At 42.7% G+C, this 21,589-nt stretch overlaps 1 protein-coding gene across 6 annotated transcripts in view; it reads right to left on the bottom strand.

Moving 5' to 3' along the window:
- ELF2 (E74 like ETS transcription factor 2) overlaps positions 1-21,589 on the bottom strand; it is a 215,658-nt gene that overhangs the window by 113,272 nt on the left and 80,797 nt on the right. For all 6 annotated transcript variants that reach the window (XM_030191713.1, XM_030191714.1, XM_030191711.1 and 3 more), the window contains exons 3-4: positions 14,668-14,870; positions 12,160-12,325 (exon numbers count right to left, since the gene is read on the bottom strand). In XM_030191713.1, the coding sequence (XP_030047573.1) occupies positions 12,160-12,325; positions 14,668-14,742 (241 nt within the window). In that variant the 5' untranslated portion in view covers positions 14,743-14,870. The remainder of the gene's footprint in view (positions 1-12,159; positions 12,326-14,667; positions 14,871-21,589) is intronic.

Raw genomic sequence — 21,589 nt, 5'->3', positions numbered from 1 at the left:
TACTATATGTGCTAGCACACTTTTTAGTCTCATACTTTTTTAACCTTTTTAATGTATGCAATATTATCTAGTTACGCACCATACTAATATGTAATTGCCTCTTCTCTGCTTATACTACAGCACCTTTGTACCAGCCATACAACCAGTTGCTCTAGCTCACATAGAGGCATATTTTCAAAGCACTTAGCCTCCCAAAGTTCCATACGTTTCTATGGAACTTTGGGAGGCTAAGTGCTTTGAAAATAAGCCCCATAGGCTCCTTTGTTTATCCATTTTATCTGTGCATTGTTAATTTGATATCCCTTCACCTCTATTTGCATCTGTGAATCCTCACACTTTCTCCATAGTTCATTTTAAGTAGTTAACATAGTAACAAGGTAGATGACGGCAGAAAAAGACCTGCACGGTCCATCCAGTCTGCCCAACAAGATAACTCATATGTGCTACTTTTTGTGTATACCTTACCTTGATTTGTACCTGTGCTCTTCAGGGCACAGACCGTATAAGTCTGCCCAGCACTATTCCCGCCTCCCAACCACCAGCCCCGCCTCCCACCACCGGCTCTGGCACAGACCATATAAGTCTGCCCAGCACTATCCTCACCTCCCGCCACCGGCTCTGGCACAGACCGTATAAGTCTGTCCAGCACTATCCCCGCCTCCCAACCACCAGCCCTGCCTCCCAACCACCGGCTCTGGCACAGACCGTATAAGTCTGCCCAGCACTATCTTCGCCTCCCAACCACCAGCCCCGCCTCCCAATCACCGGCTCTGGCACAGACCATACAAGTCTGCCCAGCACTATCCCCGCCTCCCAACCACCAGCCCCGCCTCCCACCACCGGCTCTGGCACAGACCATATAAGTCTGCCCAGCACTATCCTCACCTCCCGCCACCGGCTCTGGCACAGACCGTATAAGTCTGCCCAGCACTATCCCCGCCTCCCAACCACCAGCCCTGCCTCCCAACCACTTAATGAGTTTTAATAAGTTTCTAGTATATTTTAGAATGTTATTTAACTATATGATATATTTTTTGGGTTATTAGAATACTGGTGTGACCCCAGAGGCAGGTGGCTCCATCTGCGGAAACACAATCTGTGTCAGGTCCTTATCCTGGTGCTTTGAATAAGAGCATTTTCAAGCAACATCTCCCGAGTTGGCTCGTCATTTGGTCGGCCTCTACTTCACCCTGTTTTGGTATTATTTCAAACCTAACATTAGACAGTACATCCTGATGATAGCTCACAAAAAGCACCCAGAGTTTTGCATTTCGAGTGGTTACTCCGTTCACAAGAACCATATTTAAAGGAAAACAGTTGGAAAAAGTCACAGGTCAGCTCCACTCATACATTTGAGTTTGGTTCAGAGATGCCATGATTCGATAGTAGGCTTGATTCCTTATACTTGTTTTTGAAAATGATATATAGGAATGAAGCAAACTGATAGGTTACATGATCTGGTATAACCATGCAGTAAAATTTGTCTTACCACGCAGTTCAGATCTTGGTTTGATTCATCACCATCACTCATAATAAAGCATCTCAGAAATATGGCAATCCTATAGGTCAAATAACATGTCAATCAAAATGATCAAAGTTCTATCACAGAACTTTCAATAGAACCCAAATATCTAAGAGAAAGCTAGGTTCTTTTAATTTTTCCCATATTTTTGATTACTTTCTGGATATATTTGTAAAGGGTCACAAGCCAAATATATGGGCCATCAAGAGACAAAGGCATATTTTCAAAGCACTTAGAGTTACAAAGGAGTAGCTAGATTCACGAAGGGCAGTTATCGATATTCGAGGGTAAAGCTCCTGAAGAAGCTCCTGAGAAACAGAGGCTCTCTGTCGAGCACAACCCCCTGACAATATCACAGCCCAGATAAGTGAAAAATATTCATAGTCAGTAAAATTGCCAAACTACGTATTTAGCTAAAAGCATTACAGTTGTGTAATCCAGGAGGTTTTCAGACTTATGAGGAGTCTGCATTGTATCTCATTATAGAGCAATTAACCATTGCTGCATGAGATTCTAAGCAGTCTGTCATTCACGGGAATATAATTAAGGTGAATGCAGAGTATCTGAAGTCTTTCCTCCTTAATAGAATAAAGAGTGACCATCTTGTTTATGTATGATTGGACGGTATATCCAGTAACAAGATTCAGTTGAAAAGTTAATTTCCTTTAAAGCTGCAATTTCCTAAGATAACAGCCTTGGCAAAGAAGTTTCTGATTTATTTTCAAGTCCATATTTATATGGGTTTAAATACAAAGCATGAAATAATAAAAGCCCTTTAGGAGGTATAATAGCATTTTTACCTGTGGAAATCAGAACTTTCATTATTGTCTAACACATCTTCTGGAGAAAATACATTGTTCAACACCACAATTATTTTTACTCACAGGCTAAAGAGGTAGTCTTAGGGCCAACGAAGAAGCAATGCATGCCTTTTGTTTATTCAAAATTTAACCTTTGTGGTTAGCAGGAATTTTTAAAATAAAATGAAGTAGTTTTGCTTTCATTATTGCTAAAAGAAAAATAACTTGCAGAGACTTGAGCCTGCTTTTTGTGTGGATATTATTTCTGGATAAAACAGTGTGCATGGTTTTGAATAAACAAAACGTTGAAAGTCCATCTGTTCAAGAAGTTTGTTTATTTATTTTAACAAAGAAAGGGTAATTACACAAACTAACAAATAATATGCATACCACACCCTAAACTGTACAGCGCTGCGTAACCCTAGTAGCGCTTTAGAAATATTAAGTAGTAGTAGTAGTAGAAGGAAATTCACTACCACTGAGAATACATTCCTATGGTAGGTACTGCTCAAAGTCTATTGGCCAACAGGCATATTGCACTCTAAGGGGTCCTTTTACAAAGGCACGCTAGCATTTTTATTGCACACTATAAATAAGGACGTGCTATAAATGCTAGAGACACCCATAGGAATATATGGGTGTCTCTAGTATTTAGTGCGCACTAAAACAGGTCATCTTTGTAAAAGACCCCTAAAGTAGGAAAAGCACCACTATTGAGGCTATTCTTAGGCACTGTTCAAAGCCTACTGCTACAAACAAATTTTTAAGTATTTCAAAACTGAAACATAGGCTTACCTTAACGTTGCATTCAAACCCAATCAAACAAATGGACAAATACTAAATGTACTAATTAGCTAAGCAAACTGAGCATATTCATGCTCATTCTTATTCTAAATTTCCTGCTAATTTTTTTTAGGAAAACCTAGACTTGTATTAGAAGGTTGCAACTGTAAAATAGTGTTTAATGTAATCTTAGGTAGAATAAGTTTTGTTAAAGGAAGTTCCATGCAATACCTTGTTTAGTGTAAGCCATACTGAACCGAACTATTTGGAAAATGTAGGATATAAGAACTAATAAATGAAAAAAATGAAATTATTGATACTCACTTGACATTTGAAGAACAAATTTCTGATGTCGCTTGCAAGGGCTTTTATGCCCTACGCCACCTGGGAGCAGCGCAGCACTATTTTGAAGAATCCAGTCTGCATGTATTCATTCATGCACTGGTTATTTCAAAATTAGATTACGGGAATTTGGTTTATGCAGGGCTTACTCAATCTAGTCTAATGCAGCTGCAAACATTGCAGGATACTGGTATTAGATTATTAGGTAATGTTAAGAAAAATGAACACAATACACTTGTGTTTAAACATTTTCACTGGCTGCTGGTTATTCAGAGAGTAAAGTTTAAAATATTGAAATTAACTCATTGTGCATATCATAATCAACAGCCACCTTATTTAAGTTCTTTGGTGATACATTATTTGCCTAGCCAAGTTTTACAGTCTGTACAGAATAACCACCTGGTATCACCTTCTTTTGATCTATCTAGGACGGAATAGTTTAAAAAGAGAGCCTTTTACTAGTTGGCTCCAAGTTTATGGAATGAGTTGCCAAGCGCAATTCGGGAGGGGGAGGTGGAGGCAGATTTTTAAAAGTTTAAAGTTTATTTATTCAAGATTTCACAGGCTAGTGTTCTTGGGAGGGATTGGATCTCATGCCTGTTTCACAGTTGATGAGTCTAGTAAGGAATGGCTGCTCTTGAATGGATGTACACATTAATTGATTTGATTATTTTTTGTCTATTAGATTGTAAGCTCTTTGAGCAGGGACTGTCTTTCTTCTATGTTTGTGCAGCGTTGCGTACGCCTTGTAGCGCTATAGAAATGCTAAATAGTAGTAGTAGTAGTAATGTTAATAGATTGATTATTTATTTATTTATGACATTTGTATCCCACATTATCCCAAATAAGCTCAAGTTCAATGTGGCTTACCTTCAAGAAAATCATAAAAAATATGATACAGTCAGATATACATTTTAACATATTAGGAATAATTGTGTGTTTGTCATAAAGCTAGACGAAGGTATTGATAAGATAAGTACTCAATAGAAAAACCCTTAGTAATTTACAGAATCTCAGATAATCTTGATAATCTTCTAAGTACCTTAATTGCTTGGATAGAGAATTCCAAAGTTTTGGTACTCTGATATGTGAAGCCTGCTACACGGATTGATTTGTAAGAAAGACCTTTGCAGTTTAGATAATGGAGCATAAGGTATTCTCTAGTTGTTTTTACTGTATTATGTGACGGTAAATCAATTAGTTGTTGCATGTAGGAGGGTGATAAACCATATATGATTTGGTAAACATTCACTCATATTCTGAAGGTGATCCTTGCATTTATGGGAAGCCAGTGAAGTTTTAAAAAGAGAGGGGAAACCTTCTCAAAGTTAGGAGTACTGAGTACAAGGCAGGCAGAGGTATTTTGTGCTGTTTGTAATTTTTTAAGCAGTGAGATTTTAATATGCTAATATATCAACCTAAGCGTTTATTGTACTTCTATATTATGTACTAGACGTCTACAAATCTAAATTTTGTAATCGCCTTTTTAGCAATATGTAAGCCACATTGAACCTACCATATGGTGGGAAAATGTGGGATACAAACGCAATAAATAAATAAATACCCACATATATGGCATTACAATAGTCAAATTTGGATAGTACCAGAGATTGGACGATAGCATATGGAAGATGCTCAATACCACCTTTGAGACAGTAAAATTATGTCTTACCTGATCATTTTCTTTCCATTAGTCCCAACAGATCAATCCAGAGAAGAGTGGGTTATGTCCCTCAACCAGCAGGTGAAGATAGAGAGAACTTCAGAGGTCTACTATATGTGGACATGTGCAGCCATCTTAACCTCAGTATATTTGAGTATATGGTACCTCCATACTGGCTGCCCAAGTCAAAAACGATGATATAAAATTACCTTTCTACGGGTTATTTTATAATGGACTTGAATAGCTGTTTATAAACTTCCCCAAGGATATATGTGCATAGAAGTAGGCAGTCAGAAAACATAAACACCTACCAGGTCAATATTTAAATCCCATGATCATCATTTTATTTTTAAATGCTGGCTGCAGCATTTAAACCATTCATGTGTATTCAGTGCTACTATACAAACATTCAAAAGATCAATATATGTGTGACCTTTGAGCTATACGTACAGCGGTGATGCTGAGTCACTATCATATAGTTAAACTGTTTAATTTAAGACAGCCTTTGTTTATCCTAAATTAAGCTGCTGAGCTATATGGATAGTGGTTTAATATTGCTGGCTATCCATATAGGACTAGATTCTATAAATATCGCTTAGTACTATTCTATAAACCACGCTTAAAAGTTAGGCGTGGTTTAGAAAATAGCACTTAGCATCAGGAGCTGCGACTAAATTTAGGCGCAACCATTTACACTAATGAAAACTGGTGTAAATCCCCATGTGTAAATTAGGCACGGATCCCCCTAATTCTATAACAACCTGCATACATTTTAGGAATACCCCCAATCCACCCATGGTCATACCCCCTTTCAGATCCACGCATCTTTTTATAGAATAACTTAAAAAGTGTGTGTGTAAATTCTAAATTATTACCAATTAGTGCTAAGTGCTTGTTATTTCCCAATTATTAGCACTGATTAAGTTCCATGCAAATTGGACACACATCCAAATTTGCACAAGCAACTCAAGCTACTAACTCTACCCTACTCTTACCCATGTCACTCTGCTGTTGCAGATGCAAGTCGGGATTTTACATAAGGAAGAAATTCAGCTTCCGGTTCTTCCCCGGGCCATCCATCCTGTTATTCTGGGCCTGCCCTGTTTACGACAATTCATCCACCAATACTCCCTCATCACTGCCCCTCTTACCACACTGACCAGGAAGGGTGCTGATGTAAAGAACTGGACACCAGAGGCCTTTGCCACCTTAAAGCAAGCCTTTCTGTCTGTTCCTGTTCTTCGAAGTCTGGATATCAAAAGACCATTCATCTTAGAAGTGGATGCCTCTTCTCTGGGGGCAGGGGCCATTCTGTCTCAAGCCTCAGACTCTGGCGTCAACCCCGTTTCTTTTTTTCCAAACAATTTCTTCGGCAGAGCATAACTACACTATTGGGGACCGGGAATTGTCAGCCCTTAAATTGGCACTCCAAGAATGACGATATCTCCAAGTACGGGCTTTACATCCCATCACAGTGATCACCGACCACAAGAATCTTCTATACCTCCAGGATACTAAGAGACTAAACCCGCGACAGGCGCATTGGTCTCTTTTCTTTGCCCACTTTAACTTCCGCCTGGTATTCTGACCTGCTGAAAAGAATGTTCAAGCTGATTCCCTATCCAGAGCTTTCAACCCTCCCGAAGAATCCAAGTCCTACCCCATGCTTAATCCTGCCTGTGTCGCCTCCACTACCGTGGTCACTCCCACAATCACGAAGACTTCTGTACCACCCCAGTCTAGGAAAAAGGTTCTCAAATGAGGACACTCCTCCACGTTTGCCGGTCACTCCGGATTCCGCAAGACCTTTCACTTTATCTCTCAATACTATTGATGGGCACGCATGGCGCAGGATGTCTTACAATTTGTTTTCACCTGTCCCATCTGCGCCCAAAACAAATCTCTCCTGGCAAGCCTTGGGGATTTTTACAGCTCCTGCCAGTTCCACAGCTGCCTTGGCAGGAAGTATCTATGGATTTTGCTACGGATCTACCACCTTCCCAAGGCCACACAGTCATTTGGGTCATGGTGGACCAATTTTCTCGAATGGCCCATTTTATTCCCATGAGATCTCTCCCCTCGGCCGCTACTCTTGCCAAGGCTTTCATCCAGCATATTTTCCGTTTACATAGCCTCCCTCACCGAATCATAAGTGATCGGGGATCGCAATTCACTTCTAGGTTCTGGAGAGCTCTGTGTTCTGCTGTTGGCATCACCACCCATTTCTCATCCGCATACCACCCACAGACCAATGGACTGGTGGAACGGGTCAATCAAGCTCTCAAGACCTTCCTACGAATGTACACTAATAACCGACAGGATGGCTGGTCTACATTACTCCCCTGGGCCGACAAGCTTTTCGCAGATCGTAAAAGGTGGTCTGCTCCGATTTTTCAACCTGGACAAAATGTTTTGCTTAGTACCAAATACTTGAGGCTCCATTTACCCTCCTTCAAGTTTGCTCCCCGATACATTGGACCCTTTTCAGTATGATCTCGGGTGGGAGCTGTCACTTATCATCTCCAGTTACCAGCTAACCTCAAGGTCCACAATGCCTTTCATGTGTCCCTGCTAAAGCCATTCTTAACCTCTAAATGGCACCCAGAGCCGAAGAAGATCATTGTTCCCGACTCCAAGCCTGATCCTGAATTCGAAGTAGATGAAGTTCTGGACTCCAAACGTCAAAGGGGACGACTGTTCTATTTGCTATCCTGGAAGCACTTTGGTCCCGAGGATAATTCCTGGGAGTCAGTTGCCAACGTCCATGCATCTGAATTGATCCGGGAGTTCCCTACCTGCTACCCATCCAGACCCGGACCCTGGCAGAGGGGGGTCCTTAAGGAGGGGGCACTGTCATGTTCCCTACCTTAAAGCAAGCGGCGTCCTCGGGCTGCACAGGGTCCCGCCGACATGCACACTTGACTGGCACAGCCCTGAGCCATGTGTGTGTAGTTCTTCTCTGGTGCAGGCTCCTTGATTGCTTTGCTTCCATGCACCTGGGTCTGCTCTCTGTCTGCCTGGCTTCCAGGCTCCTTGATTGCTTTGCTTCCATGCACCTAAGTCTGCTCTCTCTCTCTCTGCCTGGCTTCCCTTTCTTCTCTCCTATTGGTCTTCCAGTTCCTCCTTCCCCTGCTCTTGTCCTGTGGCTGTGCTCCTTCTCCCTACTGGTCCCTGCTGATGTCAGACGCCAGCACTTTATCAGCTGAGCTCTTCCTGGACTCCATGCTTGGCTTCTACTTTGGTAGGTGTTACTTGCTCAGTAGTGTGCTTCTTCTCTACTTTGTCCCTCGTTGCTGACTTTGCCTGTGCCTCTTGACCTGCTGCCTGCCTACTGACTTTGCCTATGCCTGGATTACTTTCTTGCCTGCTGCCTGCCTACTGACTTTACCTGTGCGTGGATTACTCTCTTGCTTGTTGTTTGCCTACTGACATTGCCTAAACCTGGATCACTCCCCTGCCTGCCTGTTGACATTGCATGTTCATGGATTACTCCCTTGCCTGCTGCCTGCCTACTGACTTTGCCTATACCTGGATCACTCACTTGCCTGCTGCCTGTCTGGCTGTTACGTTCACCAGCCCGCTTCCTGCTCAGTCTCTTAAGTCCTGCAGGCCGCCCACACCTAGATGCTCGACCTCTGGGGAACAGCGGTGAGCGCAGGTGAAACCCAGGGTTGTCCGGCTACCTGGTCTGAGTACTGAGCTCAGCAGCGCTCTACTTGGTACAAAAATTCACAAGTCTGACATACACAAAGTTAATCCTGTCTTGGAGCAGGTATAAGTTTGTTGTGGGGGCTTACAGGGAGGCAGTTTGATAAATGACCTATGTGCCTTGACCATCTAGGTGCTGTGTTATAAAGCTGTCCCTTTAGGGGTTTAGGATTGAAAGGGAAATTAAAAGCTTGAAGCCAAAATACTCACTGAAGAGGGGTCTTTGTTTCTGCTTCCAACTAGAGCCTCTGCAGTATGAACTTTCAGTACTTCAGACAGATGAGGAATTTGTTGGCTAACTATTAAGGCCACCAGACAACTATGATTGAACAGGACAGGATAAGCCACTGCTGGCCTGCCTCAGCTTCTGCTGCTAAATTCAGTGTCAATAACTTTAAGATGATGCAATCCCCCAAAACTAAAATCCAAAGCAGAATTAGAAAAAGATGTAAAATCAGCACTACAACGGTCAGTGTTATGAGAGTGTATAAAAATGAGTGGGATTATTTCTGGGTTTTTGTTCTGTTTGTTTTTTATATAAAACTTCCACATGATAAAGTCAGGGCACTGCAGAGTTTGCTTTCTGTGGGCTATATAAAATTTATACGGTCACCTCTACAGCGGGAGCTTTCATGTAATAGCAACCAATATGCTCAGCACTGATTTAACTTTGCAATTCAAGTTAAATATTCATAATAAGATAGCTATGTCCGACCTCAGTGGTGACTCATTTGAGATAATCAGGGAATTGGAATAACACCTATACAGCAATGAAGGACCAGCTTATGAAGAATATAGCAATGGAGATCCAACCTATGAAGAATACAGCAATGAAGAACCAGCCTATGAAAAGGTGTTAGCGAAACATGGCCCATGTCAACTGCTTTTACTAAAATAAGTATATAAGTGATTAAAATTGATAGTGGAAATAATTATCATCGGTAGACTGATGATAATGTTGGTGAATCATGAGCAGAAGTAGCTCATGTGAAACGAGTCACCACCGAAGTCAGATCTAGCTATCCTATTATGAATATTAAACTTGAATTGTAAATTGGCGTGAGCATACTGGTTGTTATTCAGTGGGCTAACAGAGACATGATTTTATGTCCATCCTGGTGATAAGTGCACTGCTTTTCCTAACTTTGCTTTTATTCTATTAAAAAGCACTCTGGGAATTGTCCCATGATTTATTTAAAAGAGAAAAGGATTACTACTTCTTGTACTAAATGGGAATGGCTTAAAATGTAAATGGACCTGGATGATGATTTACACATATTTGGTAAGCAGGACATATTTTACACCACAGATCTCTACATAGCATTGTGTTGTATGTGTCCTTGTCTTACTGGTTGTGCTTGTGGAGCCTATGCTACAATATTTGGGCAATCTTTGACTGGAAAAAGATTATAAAAACTAAAAAGATAATGCTCACCACACAAAATAATTTTGTGCAGCAGTAAATCAGAATTTTTCTAACCTCTCTCTATTAGGCCTTTATTCCTTTTTCCATCTCAGTTCTAGGTCTTCTTGCCCTTTGTACAATTTACTGTTATCTCTTCTTTACTAACCATCTTCTCTTTTTTTTCCTCTTTTCCAATCTTTCTGAACATCACTCCCCATAGCCCCTTTTCTCTGTCTCCCTTTCTCTTTCCCCATTACCCCTCCCCTCTACAACCTTCTTGTGTATTTTTCTTTATCCTTTGTCCCACAACCTTCCCTCTCCACCAAGCCTTTTTTCCTCTCGCTCTCTTCATTCCATTAGTGAGGACACGGTCAAGTGGCTTGAGGATGAAGTGGTGGTACCTTCCGGTTCTTCCACCAACCCTATCCATACCTCAATTTTCCTGAATGTAACTTGCCATGAGCTACTGATGAGGAGTGAGTTAATATATCTTTTCTCTTTTTCCTTTATCCATCCAGTTCAATTCTTTGCTCTCTTCCCCTTCCACCTTCTCTATCTATCACTCTCCCCCCCCCCCCCCTCCCACGTGTCCCTTCAGGGTTCCCTTTTCCCCTCAGACTGTGCAAGGCTGATGAAGGTATTGGTTAAGTCTTCTTAAACTTCGAATTTTCAGTCCAAAAGCAAGTAAAGCATACAATTGTTACACAATATCCTTTACAAATCAAACCTGGATATATTTGACAGTTAAACTGCAGCACATGCAGGTCATAAAGATGATTAACTCTGTATTGCCAGCAAGGAACTCTCATTTACCTCATTAACATAAGAGTCAACTTTTGAATCCCCCCAAAAGACCTGGGAACCCTTTTGTACTGCTGGTGTAAAATAGAAATATGATAATATAAATAATATGTAGAAAAAATAGCATACAATCTTGTGTCCACATCTCTTAAATTCTTGTACAATTTGGAAGCAAATTTAAAAGTAATATTTTCATTAGCAAAAAGCCATCTAGATATGACAGCTTCACAACTAGCTATTCTTGGAGCTCAATGGAAACATGTCTGAATTAAAGGTTAATGGTTGCTTAACATTTATCAGTAGACACAAGGTCAAGTATCTTCATTTCAAAGGTTCCACTCACTCCTCATGACAACCACTACCAACCCCTAGTTAAGAGGAGATAAGGCACACAGGTATCACTCTAATGCCATACAGGAATCTAACAATACTCAACACAGAATGCAAAAATTTCCTTCCCATGGAATGCCCAGACTTCCCCTTCATTAGTCTGCCTTTCCCCCTTCCCTAAACAACATGTCTAGGTGTCTTAGAGGACCCCTGCCAGATAACAAATCACCTCCTGCAAATATACCTTCCATACCTACGTTTGCTAGGAGGGGGCTGCCACAATAACAGCAGCCAAATTCCCTCCCTCCACAGGGCTAAGCACACCATCTCCCCAACATACCCATGCATGCCCAACCCCAACAAAGGAGGGATTTAAACCTAGACTTCCCATGCCGCAGCCCAAGTCAGCCCTGAACAGGAGTTCTTTAAAGGCCAGCCTAATCCTATACAAAATACCAATTCTGTTATTTTAGCGTCAAATTCTTTACGTACTTACAAGCAAAGTGAAGGGAAAGGAACAGGAAGATGAGCCATGTAGAAATCCCTGCTCCCAACTAGTACAAGCATGGTTCTGCAATCAGCACTCTGGCTCAGTCTTTCCCATCTCCATTAGTCAGATGTGCATCAATATTGATGAGGTGACAAAGAAAAGTACATAGCTAATCACATATCAAGGGTTTAGTTGTCATGTAAGCTGAGTACTGCTCTAGTGTGAGCAAATCCTGTGCTCTAGTATGAGTAATCTCAAAGAAGTTCACTGTGAACAGCTTACAGTGGCTTAAAAAAAATGAAGTAAAATTTCTACCTGTCTCCACAATCTCCGTCTCAATTTCTTGTTCTTCTGCCACATCTTGCATCATGAAAGTCTCATCATCGTAAACCAAGACTTGTGCAGCATAGCCCTGTTCTAGTCTGGCACTGGGAACTGGCTCCACAATCACTGCTGGGAACTGAGCAACATGCACTCCCTCCTGCAAGACCAGAATAAGAGCAAGAACCTCCAGTTGTGTCAAGCGTTGACTTCAAAAGAAAAATTACAAACCTTTTAATTCATAAGTAAAACATGGCATGAATTAACCACTATCAGCCTTATTTTCTGAAGAGATGGGTGCCCATATTTCGAGCCAAATCGGGAGATGGGCGCCCATATCGGTATAATTGAAAGCCAATTTTTGGCGCCTCCAACTGCAGTCTGTCGTGGGAAAGAACAAAGTTGACGGGGGCGGGTCGGAGGCGTGGTGAAGGCGGGACTGAGGCATGTTTATCGACCGAGGAGAGATGGGCGCCTTCGGCTGATAATTAAAAAACAAAAAGGCGGCAAAAGCGAGAATTTGGGTCATTTTTGCTGGACCCTTTTTTTTCACGAGCCAAGTCCCAAAAAAGTGCCCCAACTGGCCAGATGACCAACGGAGGGAATCGGGGATGACCTCTCCTGACTCCCTCAGTGGTCACTAACCCCCTCCCACCACAAAAAAATAACTTTAAAAACTTTTTTTGATAGCCTGTATGCGAGCCTCAAATGTCATACCCAGCTCCCTCACAACAGTATGCAGGTCCCTTGGAGCAGTTGTTAGTGGGTGCAGTGGACGTCAGGCAGGCAGACCCAGGCCCATCCCCCCCCTACCTGTTCCACTTGTGATGGTTAATGTTGAGCCCTCCAAAACCCCACAAAACCCACTGTACCTACATGTAGGTGCCCCCCTGCACCCCTTAGGTCTCCGGAGCCTTACAAAAAATCTTCAAACGACAAAAAAACGCCGACCCTCGTCGGTTGAAGATTTTTTGTAAGGTTCCGGAGACCTTGGGGGGGGGGGGGGGGGGATTTTCGATTGTCAGTATTTCCAGCAAAGGTAGCGGTAAAGGACACTGTGGGAGCTGCCCTGCTTGGATTAAGCTAAGTAATTTTTTAGCTACTGTATTTGGCATGCTTGCTGTAGTGGGGTATTGTATGCTCTACTAGGTAAGAGTGGGTATGTTAGTTTTTGCCCTTATAATTCTAGTTTCCCTTGTAGATCTTTAGGGTTCTTTATTCCTCCCGGGGGGGCTCTCCTTAGGTAGTCTTCTTATGGGCTGGGGTCAGTTTGGGTTAGTTTGGTTTTTGGTGTTCGTTTAATTGTTATTTACAAGAGGGAAAGAGAGTTTTTCATCCCGTTTTTCTCCTTTAGTATGAGTTTTTGCGTCTGGGTTTTTTTTCTCTTTTTCGTTCTTGGAAGGAGCCTATGATATTAACCTACTCCTGTTTATACAAGGTGTTGTTAATACTTTAGTATTATCCCTTGTTAGGAGGTTTGAGGTTCCAATTGATATAAATGCTTTGCATAGGTTGGAATTTTTTTCCATCAATTTAAAGGGACACCTTCAAACTAACTTTATATATATATATATATCAAACTCCTTATCAGGTTGGAACATTTTCTTCAGAGTTTGTATTCTCCTTTTGTTGTTAGAGTATTTCTATACGTAGTATACTATGCTATACTTTGTATTATTTGAATACTTTTACTGCTGTTATTGCCTATTGCTCATGTTTGATCTATTCTCACTGTACACCGCCTCGAGTGAATTCCTTCAAAAAGGCAGTAAATAAATCCTAATATGTAATTTTGAAAATGCATAAATAAAATATTTTTAAAACCATCCTGCTTCCATTACACAAGGGGTATGACTAGGAAGACTGGCTATCTCCACTGGACCCTTTCTGATAAAGTGGCAATGAATGACTTAGAACTGTTTTGCTTGCACTGGCAAGTCTTAGCACACTCCAGGGAAGCAATTTGCTGAAAAATGAGAAAGTTTTTTAAATTCCTAAATAGAGATAAAAGTGTTACTCCATAGGTGCATGCAACATAGGTCAAGCAACCTGTATGTGTCTCTCTATTGAAGCTGCTTGTCATGAGAGATCTTTGGATTTACATGTCTTGAAAAGAATTTTACACTAACTTCCCTTAAGTAAATGTGCGTTATTTGCAGAAAAAAGTGACATATGCACAAACTCTCCAGGTGTCAAGTATTTGATGCACTCTATCATATGTGCTTTTTGAAAGAACTTGCATGGGACATTTCCAGCATAGTAAACCCCCCCCCCCCCCCCCCCCCCCCCCACACACCCTCAGCAACTACCAGTTCTGCACTTTGCCCAGCTCAGCTGTACAGTTTTCACGAAGAGCTGGCACACATCAGTGCAACTTGCATCACTATTTGGCAGTTTACAGAAAACAGTTTCTTGGAATACTTTTAGTTATGGCTATTTGACAAATAGCATATCCGTGCACTTCTATACACACAGCTTCCAAGTTGTCCATGGATTTCTTACCTGTTCGGCTTTCTGTATTCCATTGCTGGTGAACTCCAACAGAGATCCTCCACTGTCAACCACTACAGATGTCATGGTGCATTCCCTAGGGTTTTGGAGAGCTAGGAAATTGCAGACAATACTTCCTCAGAGACGCACAAGATCAGGACACCCACAGGTCAAGTGCAGCATGTGCACTTGGTGCCTCAAGAAGACAGCGTTTTCTAGAAGGGGGACAAAGTTTTAGATAAAAGTGATAATCAAGGTACAGTGTTGCTTCACAAAGTACATAAGCATACACTGTACTGGGACACACCAAAGGTTCGTTAAGCTCAGTATCCTGTTTCCAGCAGTGTCCAATCCAAGTCACAAGTACCTGACAATCCCAAAAGTAAAACAGATTTCATACTGCTTAACTCAGGAAAAAGTGGACTTCGGAAAATCCACTGCTTAAATAATGGTTTATAGATTTTACTTTCATGAACTTGTCCAAACCTTTTTTTTTAAACCTCGCTATGCTAACTCTTTTACCACATTCTCTGGCAATGAATCCTAGAGCTGAATTACACATTGAATGAAGAAATATTTTCTCCGATTGATCTAAATATACTACTTTGTAACTTCATTGTGTGCTCCCTAGTCCTTGTACTTTTGGAAAGAGTAAACAAGTGATTCACATCTACCTGTACCATTCCAATTATGATTTTATAGACCTCTATCATATCTCCCCTCAAACATCTCTTCTCCAAGCTTTATAATCCTAGCCTCTTTAGTCTTTCCTCATAGGGGAATCGTTCTATCTCCTTTATTATTTTGATCACCCTTTTCTGTACCTTTTCTAGGTCCACTATATATATTTATTTATTTTTTAGATGCAGTGTCCAGAATTGCACACAATATTCAAGATGCAGTTGCACCATGGAGAAATACAAAGGCATCATAATATTCTTTGTTTTATTCTCTGATCCGTTCCTAATAATTCCTAACACTCAATTTGCTTTCTTAGCTGACCACTGAGCAAAGGATTTCAACGTGTTTCATGACACCTAGATCTATTTCCTGGGCAGTGACGCCTGATGTGGGACCTTGTATCATCCAGTTAATAGTTTGGGTTCCTGTTCCTTATCTATATCCCTTTGCACTTGCTCACATTAAATTTCCTCGTCAGTGTTCCTTTGGTAGCACAGGAAGTAATGTTCATTCACTGCTTTCAACTCTGGGCTTTTTTTCTCTCTTCAAGAGAATGCAGCTTTGAACACACTCATCCAGGCACTCTACCATACTCATCACAGGAACACACCAAACCAGTGAATTGAAGGAGCTGTGACAATCAATAGTAAAGAGCAGAAGACTCACACCAGCCATCACTGGCTTAGCCCTCAGGATCAATTTGGAGTAATTCTATAATGAGCCACCTAATTTTTTGTATTTATAAAAATCTTGTACAGAAAGCTGTAATATCGACATCAACTAGGAAAAATAATATAACAACAAAAAAATCATTTCAACAGCAAAAGGGGTGGGGTCAATAGAGGAGAAAAGAGGGGAAAGACTTCAACTGAAGGAGATACTACAATTTGCAATTCCAGAGCATAGGCCCATGTATAGACTTTGATATTATATAGTAACATAGTAACATAGTAGATGACGGCAGAAAAAGACCTGCCACGGTCCATCCAGTCTGCCCAGCACTATCCCCCCGCCTCCAACCACCAGCCCCTCCTCCCAACCACCGGCTCTGGCACAGACCGTATAAGTCTGCCCGCACTATCCCTGCCTCCCACCCCCGGCTCTGGCACAGACCGTATAAGTCTGTCCAGCACTATCCCCGCCTCCCAACCACCAGCCCTGCTTCCCAACCACCGGCTCTGGCACAGACCGTATAAGTCTGCCCAGCACTATCCTCACCTCCCAACCCACCAGCCCTGCCTCCCAACCACCGGCTCTGGCACAGACCGTATAAGTCTGTCCAGCACTATCCCCCGCCTCCCAACCACCAGTCCTGCTTCCCACCACTGGCTCTGGCACAGACCGTATAAGTCTGCCCAGCACTATATTAACCCATAAGATTGTATAAGGAGGGACAACCCGTTTATTTGGTTCAATTTCTACCATCCACAGCGGATTTTACAATCCGCAGATCTAGCTTTACTAGCTCTTCTCAGTATGCAGCAGGTGCGTATTTCAGTAACAAGAGCTAGAGCTTATTTTTGGCACACACCTTCATTGTGGAACGTACTGCCTTATGATCTGTGGATTGAGACTTCATTGAGTCAATTTAAGGTAGGCCTTGGTTCTCAGGGCTAACTAGGGTTCTATCATGGAAGATCTGGGGGTGGAAGTGTTTATGGGCTTGTTGGTGTATGCAGGAATACTCTTCAGGTATGTTTGTTGTTGCTTTCCTGTAATAAATGCGTTTCTTTCTAACTATTTAAATTTTTTATTGTAAACCACTCTGGCCATTTTAAGAGGATATATCAAACTTTGTAAACTATTAAAATACTTAAGTGACAAGAACACAAAACACTATTAACGCCTTAAGAAATAACTACTTCCCGAGGCTCTTCTAGCAGTCAAAAATGCAGTCAATAGGTAGGGTCTCTATATTTGCTAGACTGGTACTGAATAATGCATTTGCATGGAATTTGAGAAAATAAATGTAGCTCCTAGTTGTATCACAGCAGGATGAAGAAGCAAAAATTGCCATCCCCTTGTTTTGCGTTTCCCTTGAAACATCAGGAAAAGCCAATAATTTCACTCTCAAAAAAGCTCTCTCTCTCTCTCTGTAGCGAAAATACTGGCAAAATAACCAATCTCTCTCAATATTAGATGCAGATGTCGCCACCAGCCTTGCAAAGAAACACTACCCTCCAATGAACCCACAGTAATATCTCCACTTTCAACACCAAGGTGGTGTTTTTTCACAGAGAGGTAATAAACTCGATTAACAGTTAACAATTGTTTCTAACAATATCTGCAGAATTTCAGAACAATATTTCTCAAACACTGCACTCGCTGTAACCCTCCGTTGCCTCAGGTACACAACTTAGATTGTGAGCCCTCCAGGGACAGGAAAATATCCAGTGTACCTGAATATAACTCACCTTGAGAAACTATTGAAAAAGAAGTGAGCAAAAGGAAAAAAATTAAAAAAAATTATATCCCATGGAAAATTTATGAACCTTAAGTTCACATTCTTTATTATATTTTTCATTGCTTCCACTTTAAATCTTAATGCAGAAACAGAAGCCACCTCATTTTGGGTAGAAAGAAGATGGGTAACTATAAATGGCAATAATCTAGGCGCTTTCTCATAACATAAAAGTAGCCTTACTGGGTCAGAGCAATGGCTCATCTAGCCAAGTATCCTGTTTTCCAAACAGTGGGCAAGCCAGATCACAAGTATTTTTATTTTGTTACATAGTAACATAGTAGATGACGACAGAAAAAGACCTGCATGGTCCATCCAGTCTGCCCAACAAGACAACTCATATGTGCTACTTTTGTGTATACCCTACTTTGATTTGTACCTGTGCTCTTCAGGGCACAGACCGTATAAGTCTGCCCACACTATCCCTGCCTCCCAACCACTATCCCTGCCTCCCAGCCACCGGCTCTGGCACAGATTGTATAAGTCTGCCCAGCACTATCCCCGCCTCCCAACCACCAGCCCCGCCTCCCAGCCACCGGCTCTGGCACAGACCATATAAGTCTGCCCAGCACTATCCTCGCCTCCCAACCACCAGCCCCACCTCCCGATCTCGACTAAGCTCCTGAGGATCCATTCCTTCTGCACAGGATTCCTTTATGCTTATCCCACGCATGTTTGAATTCCGTTACCGTTTTCATTTCCACCACCTCCCGCAGGAGTGCATTCCATGCATCCACTACTCTCTCCGTGAAAAAATACTTCCTGACATTTTTCTTGAGTCTGCCCCCCTTCAATCTCATTTCATGTCCTCTCATTCTACCACCTTCGCATCTCCGGAAAAGGTTCGTTTGCGGATTAATACCTTTCAAATATTTGAACGTCTGTACCATATCACCCCTGTTTTTCCTTTCTTCCAGAGTATACATGTTTAGTTCAGCAAGTCTCTCCTCATATGTTTTGTAACACAAATCCCATACCATTCTTGTAGCTTTTCTTTGCACCGCTTCAATTCTTTTTACATCCTTAGCAAGATACGGCCTCCAAAACTGAACACAATACTCCAGGTGGGGCCTCACCAACGACTTATATAGGAGCATCAACTCCCCCTTTCTTCTGCTGGTCACACCTCTCTCTATACAGCCTAACAACCTTCTAGCTACGGCCACCCGCCTTGTCACACTGTTTCGTCGCCTTCAGATCCTCAGATACTATCACCCCAAGATCCCTCTCCCCATCTGTACCTATCAGACTCTCCCCGCCTAACACATACGTCTCCCGTGGATTTCTATTCCCTAAGTGCATCACTTTGCATTTCTTCGCATTGAATTTAATTGCCAAACCTTAGACCATTCTTCTAGCTTCCTCAGATCCTTTTCATGTTTCACTCCCTCCCGGGTGTCCACTCTGTTACAGATCTTAGTATCATCTGCAAATAGGCAAACTTTACCTTCTAATTCTTCAGCAATGTCACTCACAAATATATTGAACAGAATTCGGCCCCAGCACCGATCCTGAGGCACTCACTACTCACCTTTCCCTCCTCCGAGCGAATTCCATTCACCACCACCCTCTGGCGTCTGTCCGTCTACCAGTTCCTAATCCAGTTCACCACTTTGGGTCCTACCTTTAGCCCATCCAGTTTATTTAAGAGCCTCCTGTGGGGAACCGTGTCAAAAGCTTTTGCTGAAATCTAAGTAGATTACGGTCCATAGCTCGTCCCTGATTCATTCTCCTCCCCGCGCTTTCCCACTCATGGCAGGCTCAATGCGGCTTACATGGGGCAATGGAGGGTTAAGTGACTTGCCCAGAGTCACAAGGAGCTGCCTGTGCCTGAAGTGGGAATTGAACTTAGTTCCTCAGTTCCCCAGGACCAAAGTCCACCACCCTAACCACTAGGCCAATCACATGTACGTGACGTCACTGATGGAACCCTGGGGCAGACACTACCTGTTCTGTAACTTTTAGAAGCCTTTGGCAGGCCCCCACCACAACGAGTGCCTTCCCACCTGCCTGCGCTGCATGGGACCTGCAGTTGGATAAAAGCATGAGAATGCACTCCTAAGGGAGGAGGGAGGGTATGTGAGAATACTTGTCCTACTGTCCTCGGAGAACACCTGCTACAGGTGAGCAACTTCGCATTCTCTGAGGATAAGCAAGACATAGGATTCTCATATGTGGGAATCCCTAGGTAAACAGACACACTGAAACAACAAACAAAAACCTAATAGGGAATTTGCAATGGCAAGGCCAACCAGAACCAATAACACTAACAAAGAAAATAAGCTTGATGTGAAGATGCAGCCTGGAACAGAAAAGAATGGACCTAGGATGGTGGAGTTGATTTCTAGACTCAAAACAAATTCTGCAAACCTGTCTGACCAACCAGTTGATGTGATGGGCATTCTGCTCAAGGTAGTAATGAGATGTGAGTGTGTAGACTGAAGACCACGTTGCAGCTCTGCAGAGTTCTTCTATAGAGGCTGACCTCAAAGTGGGCTACCAACGCAGACATGGCTCTGACTCCAAGCCGAGACATTACCCTCCAGCGTCAGCCCACCCTGGGCACAAGTGAAAGAGGTGCAGTCTGCTAGCCAATTGGATAAAGTGTGTTTACCAATGGCTGCCTCCATCCTGTTTGGGTCAGAAGAAACAAAAAGCTGGGTGTACTGTCTATGGGCTTTAGTCCACTCTAGACAGAAAGCTAAGGCTCACTTGCAGTCCAAGGTGTGGAGTGCACTTTTGCCAGGATGGGCATGAGGTTTGGGGAAAAATATTGATAGGACAATTGACTGATTTAAGATGGATCTTCAACACTACCTTTGGGAGGAATTTAGGATACGTGCAGAGAACTACTCTTTAATGGTGAAACTTTGTGTAAGGTGGATCAGCTACTAGGGCCTGCAACTGACTGACTCTGCAAGTAAAGTGACCACCACCAAAAACAAGACCTTCCAGTTGGGTACTTCAGATGACAGCAATCAAGTGGCTCAAAAGGAGTTTTCATCAGCTGGGTGAGGATGACATTGACTTAAAAATATAGCACCTCTTGATGGAATCTTTTCTATAAGCCAGTAGGATTCTAGCGACACCTTCAGGCCAGGAGCGTAGCCAAACCTCCAATTCAGGTGGTCCCCAAGTTAACCTGGGTGGGCTTTTCCTACCACCACCCCACCTCCATACATGCTATACAGTTTTTTCTTTTAACCCTTCCCTCCACCCTTGCCCCACATATCATCTTTCTCAACCTCCGCCTGGTTCCTCTCTCTTCCCGACCCCCCCTGCCTGGCATATGCCCGGCTCTCTCTGAAAGCCCCCTCCCATTCTACCTCCAAGCCGTTGCTGGCAGCGATTCCTGTAGGCACCCTACGTCGGCCCTGCAGGCTTCCCTCTACCGCATTCCTGCCGTGTCAGTGAATAAACAGGAAGTAACACCAAGGGCGGGATGCGGTAGAAGGAAGCCTGCAGGGCTGGTGCAGTTGGCCTGCAGGAACTGCTGCAGGCAACTGCTGAAGGTAGACTGGGGTTGAGAGAGAAACAGGCAGCTGCCGTACCACCAATGCCACAGCACAATGAAAAGAGAGAGAGCGGAGAGAGAAAGAGAAGTGAGGCACCACCAATGAGGTATTTTGGTGCCACTAGGCTGGGGGGGCCTGAGGCAAGAATGGATGGACCTGTGCCCACCCAGCCCACCCATAGCTAAGACACTACTTCAGGGAGTTGAAGGGATACAAAATTCTACATTTTCAACATCCCAGCCATTAGAGGGATTGGATTATATGCATACAGAAGGCA

This window comes from Microcaecilia unicolor, chromosome 2 (genome assembly GCF_901765095.1).
Source record: "Microcaecilia unicolor chromosome 2, aMicUni1.1, whole genome shotgun sequence".
Classification (NCBI taxonomy): Eukaryota; Metazoa; Chordata; class Amphibia; order Gymnophiona; family Siphonopidae; genus Microcaecilia; species Microcaecilia unicolor.
This window is presented reverse-complemented; position numbering and strand designations above follow the sequence as displayed.